The sequence below is a fragment of the Parus major genome, chromosome 21 (assembly GCF_001522545.3).
Source record: "Parus major isolate Abel chromosome 21, Parus_major1.1, whole genome shotgun sequence".
NCBI classification, from domain to species: Eukaryota; Metazoa; Chordata; class Aves; order Passeriformes; family Paridae; genus Parus; species Parus major.
Genome location: NC_031789.1, coordinates 7203448 through 7221776, shown reverse-complemented (window position 1 = coordinate 7221776; position 18329 = coordinate 7203448). Strand labels below are relative to the sequence as shown.

Sequence of the window (18329 nt, the reverse complement as noted above, 5' to 3'; positions counted from 1 at the left end):
CACACACACACAGGAGCTCCTGGATCCCACACACACACACAGGAACTCCTGGATCCCCCCCACACACACAGGAACTCCTGGATCCCACACACACACACAGGAGCTCCTGGATCCCACACACACAGGAGCTCCTGGCTCCATCCTGTTCACACACAGGAGCTCCTGGATCCACCCTGCACACACACACAGGAGCTCCTGGATCCCACACACACAGGAGCTCCTGGATCCCACACACACACACAGGAGCTCCTGGATCCACCCTGCACACACACACAGGAGCTCCTGGATCCCACACACACACACAGGAGCTCCTGGATCCACCCTGCCCACACACAGGAGCTCTTGGATCCCACACACACACAGGAGCTCCTGGATCCACCCTGCACACACACAGGAGCTCCTGGCTCCATCCCAGTGCAGCCCAACAATCTGAGCTTGCTGGGCTGCAGGGCTCACAGGAATGAGTTACAGGCTCAGGGAGAGAGGATGGCTGTATGGAAGGTAACTGGAGATGTGAATGGAGCTGTTAGAAAGCTGACAGAATCTATCAGGGAACTACTGATTACAAAGAATGAGGTAGCTGGAAGGGATAAATTATAAAGGAATTGATCTACTGTGCTCAAACAGCCTCAATTTTTTACTGAACATATAAAAACACTCTTTTATAAACACACTGACTGAATGTTTTCTCTCTTCTATATTCCTTTGGTAACATTGTGTGCAGAATAATCAGAAACCCACAATAAACCCTAAGTCATGACTTAGGTTTCTTGGGAGATTCACTGACTGTACAGATGGTGAAGACTGACAGTCTTCACAGGTAAAACTCTTTAGGAGCATTTTATTTCTTTCTTTGAAAACACAAAACATAACAAATAAGACATGACAGCACTGCTCTAGAGCAACCACTCAGAAATTACAGTTTCCAAAAGGAAAAGCAGCACTTAGGCCCCATAGGGGATGATCCTGCCATTCACTAACTCTGAAGTTATATAGGAACAGGGTCTCCTTTGGAGCAGTAAAGTAACCAATTTAATTGTAAAATTTTAATTAAAAGCCAGACTAAAGTTATTATTTTATGTTTCTGCAATGAATTGCAGCAGTTTTTAAAGCATCACACTTCAGTGGAATTAGCCTGAGCAAAGCAATAAATGTTGAGAAGCTCAACAAGTCAGCTGAAGAACAGCTCTTAACAAGGGGGAAATATGGAAGGTTTTCTTTATTGAATGAGCTGTTTCAGAGCTCAGAAGAGTACTGAGATGCACAGAAATTTAACCATTGGTTTTACCAGTCATTAAATTTAAAGTGACTAATTATGCAATTTTAATAAGTTTATGCACATTAAATTACACCAAACAATAGTAATTTGTTTAACTAATTTCCTCCTTACAATTCTTTTTATTAGTCTTTAGTATTATATATAATTAATTCCTGTAATTTATAACTGTAATTGTTTGACATTCCTGGGGAAAGTCCTGCATGACAAAAGGGAGATGCTGCTCCTTGGGTTCATGTGCCCCTTCCAAGGATGAATGAATTATTTTGAAATGACATGGAAGTCAAACAGGTGTCAGTCATGAACCAAGGACACAAAAATAATGCTACTAAAAAACAAGTGGTGACAAAATGAATAGAGAAGAGGATGATTAATACAGCTATAATGTAGCAAAACAAAAAAATGAAAAAAAACATACAGCAACAACAACAAAAAAACAAACTACAACATAACACTTCACTAAGATTAGGATTTAATTCCTTTTCAGTCTGCTTCAAAGTGAGGTAAGCACTGATAAAGCAGGGGAAGGGAGAAGAGGCTAAATTTCAAGTAAATGAGAAGTTAAATTTTACTTTTTCCCTTTAACATTTTCATTTTTAGCTTTGGAATTGCAGGTGATGCTCATCTGAGAAACCAGCATCCATCCACACAGGAAAACAGTCCCTGAAACTGGTTCATTTGGACTGGATCAGGGATGGGGTTCCAAAAGGTTCATGGTTCTGCACCCAACACGAAAAACACACCCACTTTGAAGAGCACATTTCAAGCCAGGGAAAAAGGACATTTCCCAACAGAGCAGAATCCAAAGAGCCTTGCACTGATGTGTACAGCAGGAATCTCACTAACTAAAAGAGTCAGGCATTGCAGGAGCCTTCTCCCTTCAAAGCCAAACTAATGGAAAGTGAAAGCATCACCTGCATGAAAAATAAAAATATATGTTTATTTGCAGGGCAAAAGTTCTGAAGGTGCTGCTCAACACGTGACAGCCAAAGCATTCTGTCGGATTAACCATTACCATGTGACCATCCCAAGGAAAAAAATATCTCTCTTCTTCCTCAGTTTGCTTCCATCCAGCCACCTGGTTCACTGGAATTATTTTAACTTAGAGAAGGAAAAGCACAGAATGCAAGAAAGTTTTCAGCTTCCTGTTTGCAGATGAAAATGCTGCATCTCTTCTGTAGAGTGGAGAGCAACTGCACGTGTGCTGCACCAGAACAGAGCTGGGTTATGCAGCACTGCTGCTGCCAGTGCCATTCCAGCTGCTTCATCATGGATAGTGCCAAGTGAGGAGTGGATCAAATCTTAGGGTTCTCCTCCTCTTCCCACATGCATGAGGACTCCCACTCCCCAGAGAGCCCCTTAGTGTCCCCCTGCACTTAGCCCAGCAGACTGAAAGAGGGGGCTGGATTAGCAGAAAGATTGGTGAGGTAAAATGGCATACTCACAACAAAACTAGAAATTAAATTTAACAAACACAATTTTGTAAAAAACCAAAACAAAACCAACAGAACTCAGAATGATGGCAAATATTTTTAAAATAAACACATTTAGGATTTCAATAAAATATCCCATAGTCCTCTCCCACCTCCCTTAAAAAACAAAAGAAATGCTTGATATGTCACACCATTAAATAGAATCAGCCTTGAAGAACCCAGCATGCCAGAAGAGATGGCTAAAGGGACCAGCTCTTTTTTCTTTTCTTTAAGAGATACAAATAAAACACAGTCCTAGCACAGAGAGAGAAAAGAAAGTAACCGTGATGGCCAGGGAGTTGGATAACTACATGATCCATTTCTCCTCCTCCCCTCCTTCATGACCTGCACTTGTTATTGCTGACAACCCCTAAAAATACTAAAAATTGTCTTATTCATCCTTCACATTCTGTAGCATATCAACCAGTACACAGCTGGAAGTGATAGGGATTTCTGGTTTTGTTACAAACTGAACTCTGCCTTGTGCTCAAGACAGTACCTGTGTAGATGGACACACCCCTGGTAGCTGTAAGGTGCTGCTCAAAGGCAGAACTCTCCCACTCAGTGGTGCTGGACAGTCTAACAGCCTCTGCTGACAGAACAACAGGAACAATAGAAACCAACAGCTCAGAAAAAGCCTCTCAGCTCTCCAGCCTCACAACAGGAGCCAAGTGTCATTCCTCAGCATTTCCCAGCTCTGTACTCACAGCTCAGAGCGCTGCAGCTCCACGTGTCCCACCAGAGACAGAGCTCACAACTCCCCAAGGAACAGGGAAAGGGAAGTGAGCTGTGTGCTGCCAGGACACACCAGAGTTTTCATTACACACTCTATTTGCTCAGCTTGTGCTGTGCTTCCTGAGGTGTCTGTGAGTGAGCAGGAACAGCTCAGCTCTTTCCCAGCTCCAGGGGCACACGGAGCAGCCCTGGGCTCCGAGGAACTGACAGCCAGCCCAAAGCAGCACAGATGCCTTTCCCAAACTGCCTCCCCACCTGAACCAGATAATCAGGTTCTGTGAAATGTGCAACCAGGCACTGCAGGTTAAGGGCACAGATTCAGAGATCACAGAGGACTAACACAGTTTCTTGCAACTTTAGTCATTTTTTTTTCAAAAACTGGATCAAGGAAGTTCCAAGTTTCACTACAGACAAAGCCTGAGGTTAGACAAACGCACTACACTGAACTCAAAGTTTGATAAAGACCAGCAATCTCAACCTCTCTTTTTCTTGAATTAAGCTAACAAGTGCCCTGCATTTGAGGAAACTGCATCAAGATCCCACCATCCTGATCCTGAAGTCTTTCCTGCTTACAGAGAAGGATAAAGCCAAGCTTTGGCCCCTTTTCCTTTGTCCCTCCCTTCTGCTGGCCATGGAGGTTTTTTTTGTACCACGCCAGTGGCAAGCACCTTAATGAGGATGTTGGCTTACAGGGTAAGCAAGGAAGCACAAAAGCATCATAGGGGGAGTGGGAAGCAGAGAGAGAAGCCAAGCCACTAAATAAAAATGTTTCTGTTTCTTGTAATGAGAAATCTGTGTTAGCAAGACTGTTACTGAAGAAACAGTGCAAATAACTACATTCCAATAGTCTAACTTGCTGTCCTTAGGAGTCTACACCACAAACTGAGGTCTGATAATGCCCTCATTCCTTCTGTTCTGGAAAGCTCGGCAATATTCCAAAATACATCAAGCAAACTTGTTTCAGAAATTCAAGCATAGTGCCTGGGGAAAACACTGAAAAACACAGCCAGTGAATTTCAATGCTGATGACCTTTCACTGTGTAATACTGGCTACGGAGTCAAGCACCATCTGAGATGCCAAATCATCTCACAGAACACTTTCCCTCACCCAGAAATGACCATTCTTCTTTCTCCTAATCTTTTCATATGCAGAAGATGTTACACCTGTTTTCAAAAGAAACGGATTTCTGGGTTTGGACTGAAAGACTTCCTGCCACAGTCAGATTCTCTTCCATGGAAGACAATAACACACTACAATTCTATATTAGTGACCCTGCAACAGCTAAACAGGGAACTCTATAGAAGTGCAAATACTGTATACAAACCCCTGTTCATTCCAAGCTGCGACAGTTCTCTCTCTCTCTAGATTTACTCACTCTGTTGCAGCTAAGGATTATTTTCTCAATTACTACTTAGGTCTTCATGGCCCCAGACACAGGAATTTAAAACTTAATGTTGAACTACACTCATTCTCTGGCAATTCCAATTTATGGGCATGGATTTTTCGGCTGGACTGACCATCTATGTAGCACAAGGCAAAGCCATTGCAGTCTGCAGCAAGAGCTGGTCCCTTTTGGCCATTCTCAGAGTAACCTCACCAACCTTCCCACTAAAATGAACCAAGGGGATCGGTCGTAAAACGGGTCGCGCCCATCATTGAAGAGGTCTGATCCCTCCTCAGTCCCAACGTCGGAGCCAGTGTCATCCACAAAGGCCTCATCATCAAAGTCCTCCATCTCATCCTGCTGCTCATCTGCCAGCTCAGTGATGTCGGAGTCGGCCGTGGAGAAAGTGGGGGAGGGCGTGCGATCGGCCAGGCGCTCGTTGACGCAGCCATGGAATATGGGGGAGCTGCACATCAGCGAACGGACAGCGATTAACAGGGTCAGCACACACAACCTGCACTAACAGCCCTCTGCTGCCATCAGCACAGACACCCCTCAACAACGAGCAACGGCTTCAAACCACCTGGGCCGCGGCCAAATGCCAGGGAAGGGCTTGCCAACAAAGTCAGGGAAAAGAGTGTCCTTGAACAGAGCAGGAAGCAAATGCAAAGGAAATAGAAACATGGCTGAGCGTATAGATCTTGAGAGGACATCCATTTAACAGAGCTACATTTCCTATTTCCAACACAGCAGTTCTGCAAATAAAAATATTGTAAAGGCGCAGCCAACAGCAGGAAATATTAAAGAATCCCATCAGACACTTCCCTAGGGTATGGCAAAACTGTCTGAACCACACATATGAGAGACTCTGGACCACTTTTCCAGTGTTCTTCGTATTCTCACAGCTCTGCTCCAGTGACTTTAGATAGAACTTAGCCGGTTATATTATTTTAAAATAGATTTATAACTTACTGAAAGCAGATTCTATCAGACACCTAAGCTGGCAACATTCTACAGCGCATTTTCTACTCTTAACGGTATTTAACTATTCCCTGAAAGACAAGAGGCAGCTGACACAGAGGCTGTGTCGGTTTGTCCAACAGCCCAGGCTCAGACAGAGCTGCAGCAGCACGGAGGTGCTGGCCCGTACCTGCCCACGAGCTTGAACCAGTGGAAGCGGTCGTAGAAGGGGTCGCTGCCGGTCATGGAGCCCTCGGGCTCCTCCTGGCTGCTGGAGGCCACTTCCCCCGCCCGGTCGTACATCTCCCGCATCAGCTCCAGCCTCTGCCTGCCACGACACAGCAGGGAAACACGCTTAGGAGACAGGGAGTCAAAGGGACAGAGAACACCAAGGGAAGTGTTCACCTCACTGATTTCACCTGGACCAAATCACACCCACAAACAGAGAACGCTGCACCCTAAGTTTGGTGCTTCACTAATTCCCCAAAATTTTAGAGATTCTGGGAAAATTTTTTTCAGCTAAGCCCTCTGAGCACAAGGCAAGGTCACTGCAGAAGCTTACATAAATCATGGATTTCAATTCACTTCTAAATATTCCTCTTTCACATCTAATTCTGGCATATTTTTTGCTTCCCTTTTTACATCAGACCATGTTGCTGAGTAATTTCAGCAGTTCTTTGCATTCCATTCTAGAAATGTTGGCATTTTGATTCAAAAGTGAACCAATTCCATTATAGACTCTAATTATTCATCTATTTTATTGAAGGAAACAAGTGTTCCACACTGCAAGATCCTTTGTCTGGCAGCCATTAGTAGGGAAAAGCCCTTCAGTCAATATATAGAGAATGGGGAAAAGAAATGTCATTTACATGTGATGAACATGATGAAAATTCAGACTGTGGTCAGAATTTGTGTAGCTTCCATAGAAACAGAATCTTCTTTATTTAAGATTTTTATCATAAATTATGTCCTATCCTGCCAGGTTATATAAGCAGGTGGCAAGGAAATTATTACAGTGAAAGGACTGAAAAAAGAAGTAATGCAGAGAGATGAGCTATGATGAATCTTACTACATTTAAAAGATAAATCTAACCTCAAATTACAAAAATTAGATGTGAAGGTAAGGTGAGAAGCTGGAGAAAAGTGCACTTGTTCAAACAATCTGGAAAGTTGGTATTTAGAACATCCCACACTGTCTAGAAAGTTTGGGAAGACACAGGAAAAACAGAAACAGATAAGGAACAGCAAGGGAGGGAATTTTTGAGTGAAGTTCCTTGGACACAGAGAATTTCGTTCTCTAATACTATTCACATACTTGAGTTTTTCTAAGGACCAGTAATGTGTTGCTCCGTTCTTCAGGTCCTGCACCTCCACAGCCACCACGGTGCGGGGGAAAGGCCGGCGCTCCCGGCTCTTCTCCGGCTCCGCGGGCAGCAGCTCCGGGGGCAGGGGCGAGTACAGCGTGTCCGTGAGCAGGACAAACTGGAACTGCACCTGCACACAACACACACACTGCTTTGGTCCTGACAAGCCAGGGGCTGGGGAGGGATCTTCAGTCAGACACAAGCCCACATCAAAGCCTCACAATTTTCTGGTTTTCTTTACAATTTTCTGGGGTTTTTTTTTACAGCCCAAATTAATAAGCAAGAGACATACAGTTTTAAAGATTACAAGTGACTCAGAGCATTTACAGCAGGATTGTACAATCAAAACTGATGGGTCAGAAAATTCAAGAAGTGGCTCTGCATGTCCCTACCTTTTTCTTTAACTCCACACTGATTGCATTGGCTTCCTTCAGATACACTGCATTTCCCCAGAGCTGGTCCCTCAGTGAAGTGAACTGGTGGAATTTCCACTTCCTGAAAGCCCACTGGGCGAGTTCATACTCATGGCGTGTCCAGGGCACTGGGAAAAGCAAAGAAACAGAGAAATAACGTGGCTTCTTCTCAAAACCATCACATGCCATATCTTATACTCCTGCTGACTGGGCCATCAAGCTCCCAACACAATTTCTGGAAGAACAGAGAACAAAATCCTACACTTTCATTATTCGTTGTGGAAAAACTGGACTCAGACTTCCTCAACATTAGCAGTGGAGATTAATGATCACGTAAATTAGATTTGGAACAGAAGAACAATTTTTTTTCTGCTCCTATTATTTTAAGTTATTTGGCAACTATTAAAGGCAAATGCTGAAAAGAGTGCAATGAGAGCAAGTATAACTGGAATAATAAATTATCTAGTGTCCCAAAATGGAGTTACACAGACAGGTCACAGCATTCTAAGAATTCCTAGCAAGGAAGAAAGAGAAACTTTAAAATCAAAAGAAGGAAACAAAGGCAACAGTGTTATTTTGTTTTAAGACATCTGAGCTCTTTCAGTGCCAGGAAGAGAAAGATTCCTTCAAGAGCACCAAATCAAAGCTTGGGGTAAAACTAATCCAGTTTGTGCACCAGTTGTATTTGAAGACACGTCTCCTGTTCATGTGGAACGTATTCTACAAATAGGTATTTGAAATCTCGATGCTGAGAGGATTACAGATCAAGAACTTACAGTGTTTTGTGCCTTCCCAAAACGAGTTTCCAATCTATTACAAGAGATGATACAGCAGCTGCCCCTTTGGGCTTGTCTATATCCAAAATATTTTTAGCTTCAAACTCACCTTCCTCCTCCTCCTCCTCCTCCTCCTCTGTTGTTTCAGCTGCCAAGGACCGTGTCTCTACCTGCTTCTGGAGGGCCTGCAGCTTACTCTCATAGTCCTGTGGGAAAGAGGAGACACTGTGTAGGAGGACAGACAGGAGGCAGCAGGAAGCTCAGAGTGACAGACACAGACCCTGCAGGAGTGCTGCCAGGTCACACAGCAACACTGCAACTCTCCCTTGGAAACAGAACACACAGCCCAACACAGCTAAGACAGAAGAGCTGGTTTATAAAATCACCACATTTACATGTTCACAGTGTCCAGAAGAGGGAAAGGTTTAGGATGTTCTTTTAGTGGGCTTTTTGCTAAAGACAGGAAGAAAGGGGTTTTATTTGGAAGCTGCCTGCTGCTTTCAGAGACTTGGAAAAGAGGCAGAAATAGAGAAAAACGCAAAAATAAATTTGAAAGAGGAGGATTATTCACATTTATTTTCTCTAACAGAAGGATTATCAGCACCATTAATTTGCCTTTTTATACCAAAAAAAATAAATTATTTCAGATATTAATGGGGGAAGCTTAGTTTCTAATTGAAACTTCGTTTTCAATTAGATTTTCCCCATGGCATCTAAGTAGTGCTCTCTCACGTGTGTACTTAATACATCAGAAGGTAAAATACCAGCACTGTCCTGGCAGAGAAGTCTGTGCAGTGGCTTCCCCATGAGGAACACTTCAGCAATAGCTTCTGGTACAAGAGCACTTTCTTCCTTCTGTTCAGACCTTATTGTGACTTGAAATAAATGCTACTGAAACCTAATGAGCCTTTTATTATTTACTGGTAAAGCAAATAAAAATTGGAACAGACTCTGTCACAGTGCTCTTGATCTCAAAGCCTATCCCATTAGGGTATTTTTTAAAGATAAAACTTTGGCATATATTACACAAATTAAACTGGTTTCTCAAGATTTTTATACAATTCACTATGAGTCTTGCTGAGTTCTTAAGAATTCTTGAAGCCTCTCATCTTGTATTCCAACCTTCTCTTCCACGGTTCCAAACCCTAAAATTCTTCTCCAATGGCCAGTTTGCAATAGTATGTTCTTAAGTCCAAGAGCTGCAGAGTAAAAGCTTTATATTTTCCTTCCACCCCACGTAAGCATCCCACCTAACGAGCTGCATTACTTAACCACAGCATGATTGTGTCAATTTAAAGCAGCTTCAGTCAGAAAGGCTTTAGACTCTCCTTGGAAAGGAGATACACCTCCAGAACATTCCTTCAGGTTCATAAGTAACATTTTCTGAAAATAGCATTAACAAACAGTAGCTGTGCCCTTAGAAAGTGCAGGATTTTGAACACCACGAGTTCAATGTCCCTGAGAGCAAAACTGAACTTTCATATGGCCTTCATATGATGGCTGCATTTTAATTTTCTAATTTCCTCTTGAATATTTCATTTGGCTAAAATGCTCCTTCTTCATTTGTTTCTGCTCCATTCACCATAAGTTGGCTACTTACACAGGAAGTGTACAAGTACTGCAGACAAAACAAACACATATCCTTTCTTTTGATATTCACTCTGAAATCCTTAAAGAATCACCAAAAATCTATTCTAGACTCCATGAGACGTCTCATGAAGAATCAGACTTATCTACCCTTCTGAAATGCCCAGCATATTTTGTTTATTTTGTTTAACATAAAGGCACTTTTTGGATCTATTTCCCCCATTCCATGCTATTACATTTGAAACCAAGATAAAACTAGTCAGATCCAAAGTGACATAAATAAGCTTCTCTCATTTGCAAGGAAAGGCAAAATAATTTATTTTTCTGTAGCCTGAAGTCAATAATGTCATTTTGAGCAGCTAGATTGTAGAGACTGAAAGCTCTTCAAGTTGTGTTTTAATAGAATCTTTCAAGATTCCTCTCGAGAAACTGAAAAGCTGAAGAGGGAATGGGTTGGAAAAAAAAAAACAAACAAAAAGACCCCAACCCACCAACAAAGCCACACCTCGTACACTCAGACCAGACAAAGCTTTTAAAGACCAGACTGGACCAGTCAGAGCAGAACACTGCACCACAACAAGTGAAACGTGATGTCTGCCAAGGTACTGCCCCTGTGACTCTCCCCTGCATTTGAGGTGCACAGAAAAGTCCATTTATTTTGTCTTCAATGAGCAAATAAATGGAGAACAGCCAGCTCTCTGTTTTCTTCCAGAATTTAGATAAGCAGCACACAGGATGGTACAATGGAACACTACTGAAGACAGGAATGGTTTATAGCTCCTTGTACTACAAAAAGCTCTTATTTTCTTTTATATTGAATTTAAATAAGCTGTCTGAGATGGACACAAGTCTGCTTTGCTGCTTTCCACGTAGCAGCAGAAACACCAGGCTGGATGAACTTACAAGAATCAGACTGAGGAACAATTAAAAAAACCTTTTTTAACTCTGCTGGAACAAGCCCAACCCCAAGATAAAAAATAAAAGCAGGACAAGCCTGCAGTCAAGTTTCATTTCCATTTCACTGAGACAAGTCTGACACTTACAAGAGTATTTCATCGTTTATTGAAAGAGCACTTGTTACAATACAAACCAGTTCTGCTTTTCACAAGGCAGATACTTGCTCTTCAGACAACCCAAAACAATAGACAGATCTGAAAATCCCATTTAATTCAAAGGCAGCTCACTGCTTTCTTTACAGTACAAATAGTTACACAGCATAGATTTCTCATGTGGCAGTTCCTGAAGAGATTTAATGGGAAATATCCAAGAAAAATTTCAACATATAAAAAAAAAAAAATTCAACATATAAAGGATACAGAGAGGGAGGTATTGAAACTATGCTGAATGTACTGATAAAAATGGCATCCTCTAATTAGACAGATCCCTAAATTCAGATTGCTTGAGGAAGGATGTTGGAGTCAATCTGAGTGAGGAGCATTAGTGATGTGCATTTAATCCCACCCCCCCAATCCAGTGTCCCAGTGAACAGAACCTTGAGAAGCCATCCCAAAGGCACAGGTGGATCCAAGCCAGCTGTCAAAGCACAGCACAGCAGCACTTGGCAAAGGCAAGTGAACTTAGTAAAAGAGCACTTCCACCATGGATGCCACATTTCCATTACCCTGAAAGCCTTTTCACACAGCCATCAATGGAAGCAGCTGTCTCACTGTTCATTAACTTCATTAACACAGGATTTGGAGTGAGAGTTGTGTGTATTTCTGAATAGTGCAAGGAGACCCACAGTTCTCACGCTGCTTCCTGTATCAGATGAAGCGCTGCACTGCAATTCATATCAAATTCTTAAATATCCTCCTAAGAACCAGGAAAAAAGCTGCTTCCTTGAAGCAGACTGGACTCCATTCTGGCACTGACCGTCCTTTTTCTGTTCTGTCAAATCATACAGCAGAACAGCCAGGGCTGTTCTTCTAGTGCTGCACTAAAACAGTGGGGTAGGACAGAGTGATGGCAACCTACTGCTCACCAGCACCACGCAGGCATTTACAGAGTTCTTTTCTGAGTTTGAAGCTGAAGTAAGCTGGCACAAACATTGTAGTGTTTAGCATTAAGGCATTAAGTAGCAGGAGTTTTAGGCTCGTGTCAGTACACGTAGTTCCATGGACCTCAGAGTTACTCCATGCTCAATCACATGGTGATTTCATACAGGCAGCACAATCCTCCAGAACACAGGACAGGACATTGAATTACTTTGGTCTCCTCCCACGACCTATCCCACGCAGGCTAACTCTGTCTGGCTCACATATTCCTATGGAATTGAGAGAGCTTTCCCAAGCATGCACTTTTAACAGAGTCCAAGCCTTTCTGAGGATATGTAAGAACTCATTATGCTTGACATGCACAAAACTCAAGTGCAATGCACTACTAAAACATGATTCTAAAATAAAGACAAGAGCAAAACATCACTTGCAGCCCAAAACTAATTCTGCAATTTGGCCTCAAGCTCGAAGAAAGTATTGTTCATCTACAAGCCTTCTTTTCTTTAAGAATCAAGACAGTTTTGGAAATGATGCTTTACTTCCTTTGTTCAAGTAAGCCAAAGCACGAGACAAATGCAAGTTACAAAGCCGGGTCTGGACACAGAATTAAACCTGCCATAAAGCAAAACTCCCAAGTGATCAGATTGGTTTGTTCTTTTAGGAGCTGCAGGACTGACTTTGAATCTCCTGCAGCAGAGGCCACTATCACATCAGTGATACATGTGCTGAGAGTTAAGAGCTGACACTTGATTAATTGATATGTAAATGGCACATGTGTTGCAACAGCACCTACAACATGCCCAGCTGAGGCAGGGGAAAAATAGGATAGGACAAAAAAATATATGGAAAATAAGCTTAAGGCACTTTCCACTCACCTACAGCTCTACTGAGCCACACACAAGTAGGGCTTATATTTTATAAAAAAATAAGCAACCTCAAGTAAATTCAGGATACTTGTGCAAAACAGCACAAATACACTGCAAAGTGGACCTACCTTACCAAATGTGGTAGAGTGGCCAATTTTGTTTTTGAAAATTTATTCAAGTTAAATTTAAGAGCGCAAGAAGTCCTCAAATATTTCTATTGGCTTACAGTTAAGGCCATGGGTTTTCAAAGTAAGACAACTTTGTCTTGCACTTTTGGAAACTCAGAAAAAAATACCGTATCACTAAGGTTGAGACTCTCCAATTGAGACAAAACCTCAAAGCCTATTCCTGAATCACTGGTTTTTCAGCCATTTGCTTGAAACAATCTGAAGCAGGAATTGCAAGCCTTTGCATCACTGCAAATCACCTGCAAGCACAAACCCCTTCAGAGCAAAATAGACATGAAAGGTTTTAACTCGCATTTTTAGTGTGGGAGAAGGAAAATGAATCTTACTTTCTTGTCAAAGCAGCCTTCTCCTTTATTAAACAAGTCTTGAATTCAAGTTTAATCCAAGACCAGAGGCACTAACATGAGGTATCACATTAAGATGAAACAGTTCAATTCTCCCATCTCACAGGAGAATTCGGCCAATATAAAGTAGTGATTTATAAATCTTCCTAAGAATAACTATTTCAAGAACATCTCCCAGACTCATGTCTGAGAAAGCAGAAAACATAAAATAAAAGAATTAGCTTTTTGAGTGCACCAGAGTGGTGAAAAATCCTAGTTCCTTTCCACAATCTCAGTATAACAATTAAAACCTATTATATTTAGAGATACAATGGGAATTAGAAAAAGCTATTTCCAAATAATTGCCTCAGCATTATATATATATTCTGACATAAAATTCCATTCAGGATGGTTTAACTGTCACAGCAATTTCATACCAATAACTATGAACTCGAGCAGAAGAAGAGACATCTACTCATGGTGTGACCCAACAGCTCTTCTTAATTTCTTTATAAAAAAGCGACACATATCTCGTCAGCCAACAATTTTGGTTTATAGATTATTATTACCATTAAAAATTGAGTTAAGAGTGGAAAATACTGTTCTGAAGAACCAGATCCATTTATAAACAGATGGTCAGTTTCCTTATTGCTAAGAAAAAAGTCACAAGAAACATTCAATGCTAGAAACTAAATTCCTCTTTTGATTGTCTACATAAAACACAGGAGGAAGGTAGCACTTGGTAAGTTCCAGACGATATTTTCAGCATTAGAAAAATACTTCAAGACACACACAAAAAAAAAAAAACAACTTGGTAAATGAGCTAGCGGGAAATTCTCCCCTCTGCCTCCCTCCCTCCAAGTCTTCTAGACTACGAAAAAAGTTCTTACAATTTTTCAGAATATTCTTCCAATGGATGCTGTTAAACCTGCAAGGGAAGTGCCAGGCCGAGCGCCCGGGCCGCAGGGCCGGTACCTTGTGTTTGTACCGGGGCTCTCGGGCTGCAGCCGGCCCGGGCCGAGCCCCGGGGGAGGCCGCCCGAGCCCGGTCACACCGCGGTCTCTCTGCCCGCCTTCAGGTTGGGGGCTGACAGCTGGCGCCTCATGCGCGGGGGTGTCACGAACGGGCTGTGCTGGCCCGGCCGCTCCGCCTGGCCCGTGGCCGTGCAGGGCCGCTGCCGCTGCCGCTGCAAGCCCTGCGGCTCCGGCTCCGGCTCCGGCAGCGCCCCGGAGGAGCCCGAGCCCGAGCCCGGGCGCCGCGGTCCCTTGTGCGAGCCGCTGCTGAGGGAGTTGCTCCTCCAGCGCGGCTGCGGCTGCTGCACATGCTGCCGCTTCACCTGGATGTTATCTGCACTCCTCTGCGGGCCGGAGAGATTCCACAGCTGCTGCGCATCTTTAGAAGGAGCTTTGCCCTCTTTCTCTTTGCCTTCATCTTTGTTCTTATCGTCTTCTTTCGGAATTCTAACCTCAATAACTTCATCCTCGGTGATAATGATGTGGGTGCCCGGACTCCACGAGTTCCTGTGTTTGGGATTGCTTTTGAAAGGGAAGCGGGGTTTGCGATTTTCAGGTGGAATAAACCGGTGAGGCATATTCTGCCGACGAAGCTGTTTCGCTATTTCCTGCTGCTGCAGATTTTTAAATCGGATCTGTTCTTGCCTCATCCAACGCAAACGGCCACGTCGGAAAGCCGGATCACCTGCCATTAACTGAGACACACGCTCCTCTTTAGCAAGATCATCGTTCTCGCTCCTCTTTGCCTCGTCTGCCGGCTTCTTGTCCACATCCACCGCACCCGCAGAGTTTGGAGACTTAGCGTTAGCTACTGTTGACTGAGCTTTGTCTGGAGACCCTATCAGGGGTAAAACCTTCTCCATTTTTAGCATTTTATTTCTGAGAACTTTGATCTCTTCATCCTTCATGTTGTTCTGCTTCTTCACCTCTTGCAAAATATCTTCCAATTTGTCTATGTGCACCTTTAGGTCATCCACATCAGTAATTCCTTTACCGTTGCCCATTACATCTTCAATCTTTTCATCTCCGACTCCTACTGTATCCCAGACATCCCGAGCGACAGCTCGCCACGACTCGCGCTCGTTTGGGTCTTTTTTCCCATACATGGCACAAAGCTCTTTCATTTTAACAATGGCCAGAGCCTCAATCTCCTGCCTACTGTGCCTGAAGTCATTGAGTGCTACCTCATAGCATATCTCCTTCACAGCCTGAATCTTTAGGTCTGAGATGGTGACCCATTTGGAGTCTTTGCTAAGGCGTCGGCGTTGGGGTATCTGGTACATTTTAATAGGTTCTCGTTTCTTCCCACTGCTGGGGAGGCCACACTTTTTTACAATGGTTTGGAGCTTGCTGGGGGGCAGCTTCTCTCTCAGGGAAGTGATCAGTCTCCAACTCTCCTCACACGATCTCTTGTCCGAATCATCCCCACTATCAGAGTCTGCATCCTTTGGAAAAACAAAAATCAAGAAGTGGCCCCAAAATAACCAAAATTAAAATTGTAAGAAAATGGAAAAGCTAAACAAGAAGTAGCAGGCAAAGAAAACTAAATCAAAAATAAAAATAGAACAAGTGATAAGGAGGTCCCTGAAGACTGAATGTTACAGCATTAAAATGTATCTTCAAGAGTCATAGGCTGTCAAAATTGGAGCTCTTCACTAAATAAAGATTAACATTACATTTAAATCTTGTCATCTCAAAGTAGCTGATAATCTGAACTCTCCCCTCCCAAACCCTTCCAACACCTTAGAACAGACCAAATAAAACCAAGTTCCTGGTTTTAAATCTTAAAACCAAGTGTAAGCTGCACTTCACATATGCTACAGAGACATGCAATTCCCCGCCACACACATTTGCCTTGGTGACTGCTGTTGCTTCTTTCAGCAAATCCTCCCCAGAAAGGTGAGCACAAAACCATCACAGATGTCATGAGCAGCCAGAGTAAGTCGGGTTAACACTGGTTAGTAACGTTGCACGTGGTTGCAGGGATGCTCAAGTTTAGAATCCATTTCACTACAACAGCAGCCAGAGAAGTGTTAGACGACAGGAAAAAATGAAACAGAAGCAGCTGAAAGGTTCAATGTTAAAAGGACTGTAAGTGCCACTATAACAGACGAAGAGAGTGGTTCGTACTCCAGGACTTGCTACAAGCTAGAAGAATATCCAGAATCAGAGTTTCAGAGGTGGGTTGTGGTTTGTTTGATTTTTTTTTTTTTCCATTTGGCACCTTGTTGCTTAGTTTAAAGAAAAAAAAAAACATTATCAGTCTTGTCTGTCCGAAGAATGAGTTTCAGCAGAATGCAGAGTAATGACTTTCTGGTTTTAATTTTTTAATACAAATTCTATATTTGATATCCTTGATTTGTCTTCTTCTCAAACCCTAGAGCCTGAAGCTTTCACACACTTGCTAAGCATCATGCGTTTGGCTTCTTCATTACAAATTTTCCACCTTTTACTAAATGATTTTTAATGAGCAGTGCTTCGGGTTTCCATCTGCTGGGAATGTCTGTTCACATAAACTGCCACCACAAGTTAAGGATATCCATCATTGCTTACTGCAACCAGGAATTAAAATCAGATCACTTTTCTTTAAAGGCTCATTAAGACATCTCTTTAACAAGCATGAAGTCCTATGTATGACTGTGATCCAAACACCTTCAACACAGCTGTCAGTGTCTAATGCACCTCTATCTAACATCCCTGTTTTCCACATGGAGATTTAGAACACATGAGAAACCAGGAACAGTAACAGCCACTTACTCTAAAACCAAAGGAAACCCAGGTCATTGAGCCAGCACCAGAGGCTCCTAGAGTTTAGATTCACCTAGATGACAATGGAGAATGGGGAATACGACATAATTTGGGGGGCAATTATGAAAGGGGGTAAAGGAAACACTGTTTTCCCCTATGGTAAAGATTCACATTATTGAGCTTCTTGTGACTCAATGTAATTTTAAGAACAGTATTAAAGAATGGACTTCTAGTTTAGGTCAAAATATAAGCAAAACACTGGTTTAGAAACTCTTTGTGAGTTTACAGCTGACAAAATCTGTGGCCTAAGGAAACAGCATCTACACCAAACTGTACACGGCAGTGGAAATCAAAGGTTCCCTGGAGGAAGCCCCAGTGCAATTGGGCCAGCCAGGGATATGACCAGGAAGGCCAAACATGAAGTACTCCAACATTAAGTCACAAGTTCCACAGGACTCTGATAGATATAAAACTACCATAGAACTACTTATGGGTAAATCATGTCTTTGTATCAAAAGCTGAGTCATTGCCCTGTGTGCACTCAGAGATTACCCAGACCAATTAGTGCAGCTATAATCCACATTCCGGTATCAACTGGCCACTGCAAAGGCATTATGACCACTTTAGCTCTATTACACACATTTTCACATTCAATTTCTAAAATGGAAAACAACTACTTCTATTCCCTAGTAATACTAGCAAAACAAAGATATTTTAGTTGGCAATTCTGGGGGACAAGAGCTATTGTTTATTTTTTTGTACAGCACATCTAACAAATAAACACCCAGACTGGTTGGAATTTCAGCATAAAACCAAAACAATCTGGTAAACAGGATTAGCTAGCTTCTAACATTTGAGATTATACTCCAGTTTAGATCAAGAAGAATATTATTATCTCAGTATCAGTCTTACACAGCAGTAAGTTAGAGAACCTGGCACTGCAGCTGGATATGGCAGCAATGTAAATAAATATTTTTTAGGTACACAAGCTGAAATGCATTCCCAGATTCCCCACTCATTAAATTTCAGCTACAGCTGCATGGATGCACTAATCCTGTCCATCCCCAGCTCTGCACACAGCAGTACAGAAATCATGAGCTGTGTCAGCAAGCTCTGCTGTCACCTGAAATACTCTTTTTGAGTGCTGTGATAAGCAGGACACTGCCCCCTGACCAAGGATCTCATTTGATGTGATCCCTTACAACTAGGACAGCAATCCTTCAGGAGCT

At 42.6% G+C, this 18329-nt stretch overlaps 1 protein-coding gene across 9 annotated transcripts in view; it reads right to left on the bottom strand.

Moving 5' to 3' along the window:
- Window positions 1–18329, bottom strand: part of KIF1B (kinesin family member 1B) — a 75288-nt gene that overhangs the window by 25268 nt on the left and 31691 nt on the right. For 6 of the 9 annotated variants that reach the window (XM_015648277.3, XM_015648280.3, XM_015648279.3 and 3 more), the window contains 5 exons: window positions 8491–8587; window positions 7585–7733; window positions 7144–7322; window positions 6019–6156; window positions 5086–5334 (listed from right to left, as the gene is read on the bottom strand). In XM_015648277.3, coding sequence (XP_015503763.1) covers window positions 5086–5334; window positions 6019–6156; window positions 7144–7322; window positions 7585–7733; window positions 8491–8587 — 812 coding nt within the window. Of the gene's footprint in view, window positions 1–5085; window positions 5335–6018; window positions 6157–7143; window positions 7323–7584; window positions 7734–8490; window positions 8588–11001; window positions 15798–18329 lie in introns of those variants that run through there. The other 3 variants (XM_015648283.3, XM_015648284.3, XM_015648285.3) reach the window with 2 other exon arrangements.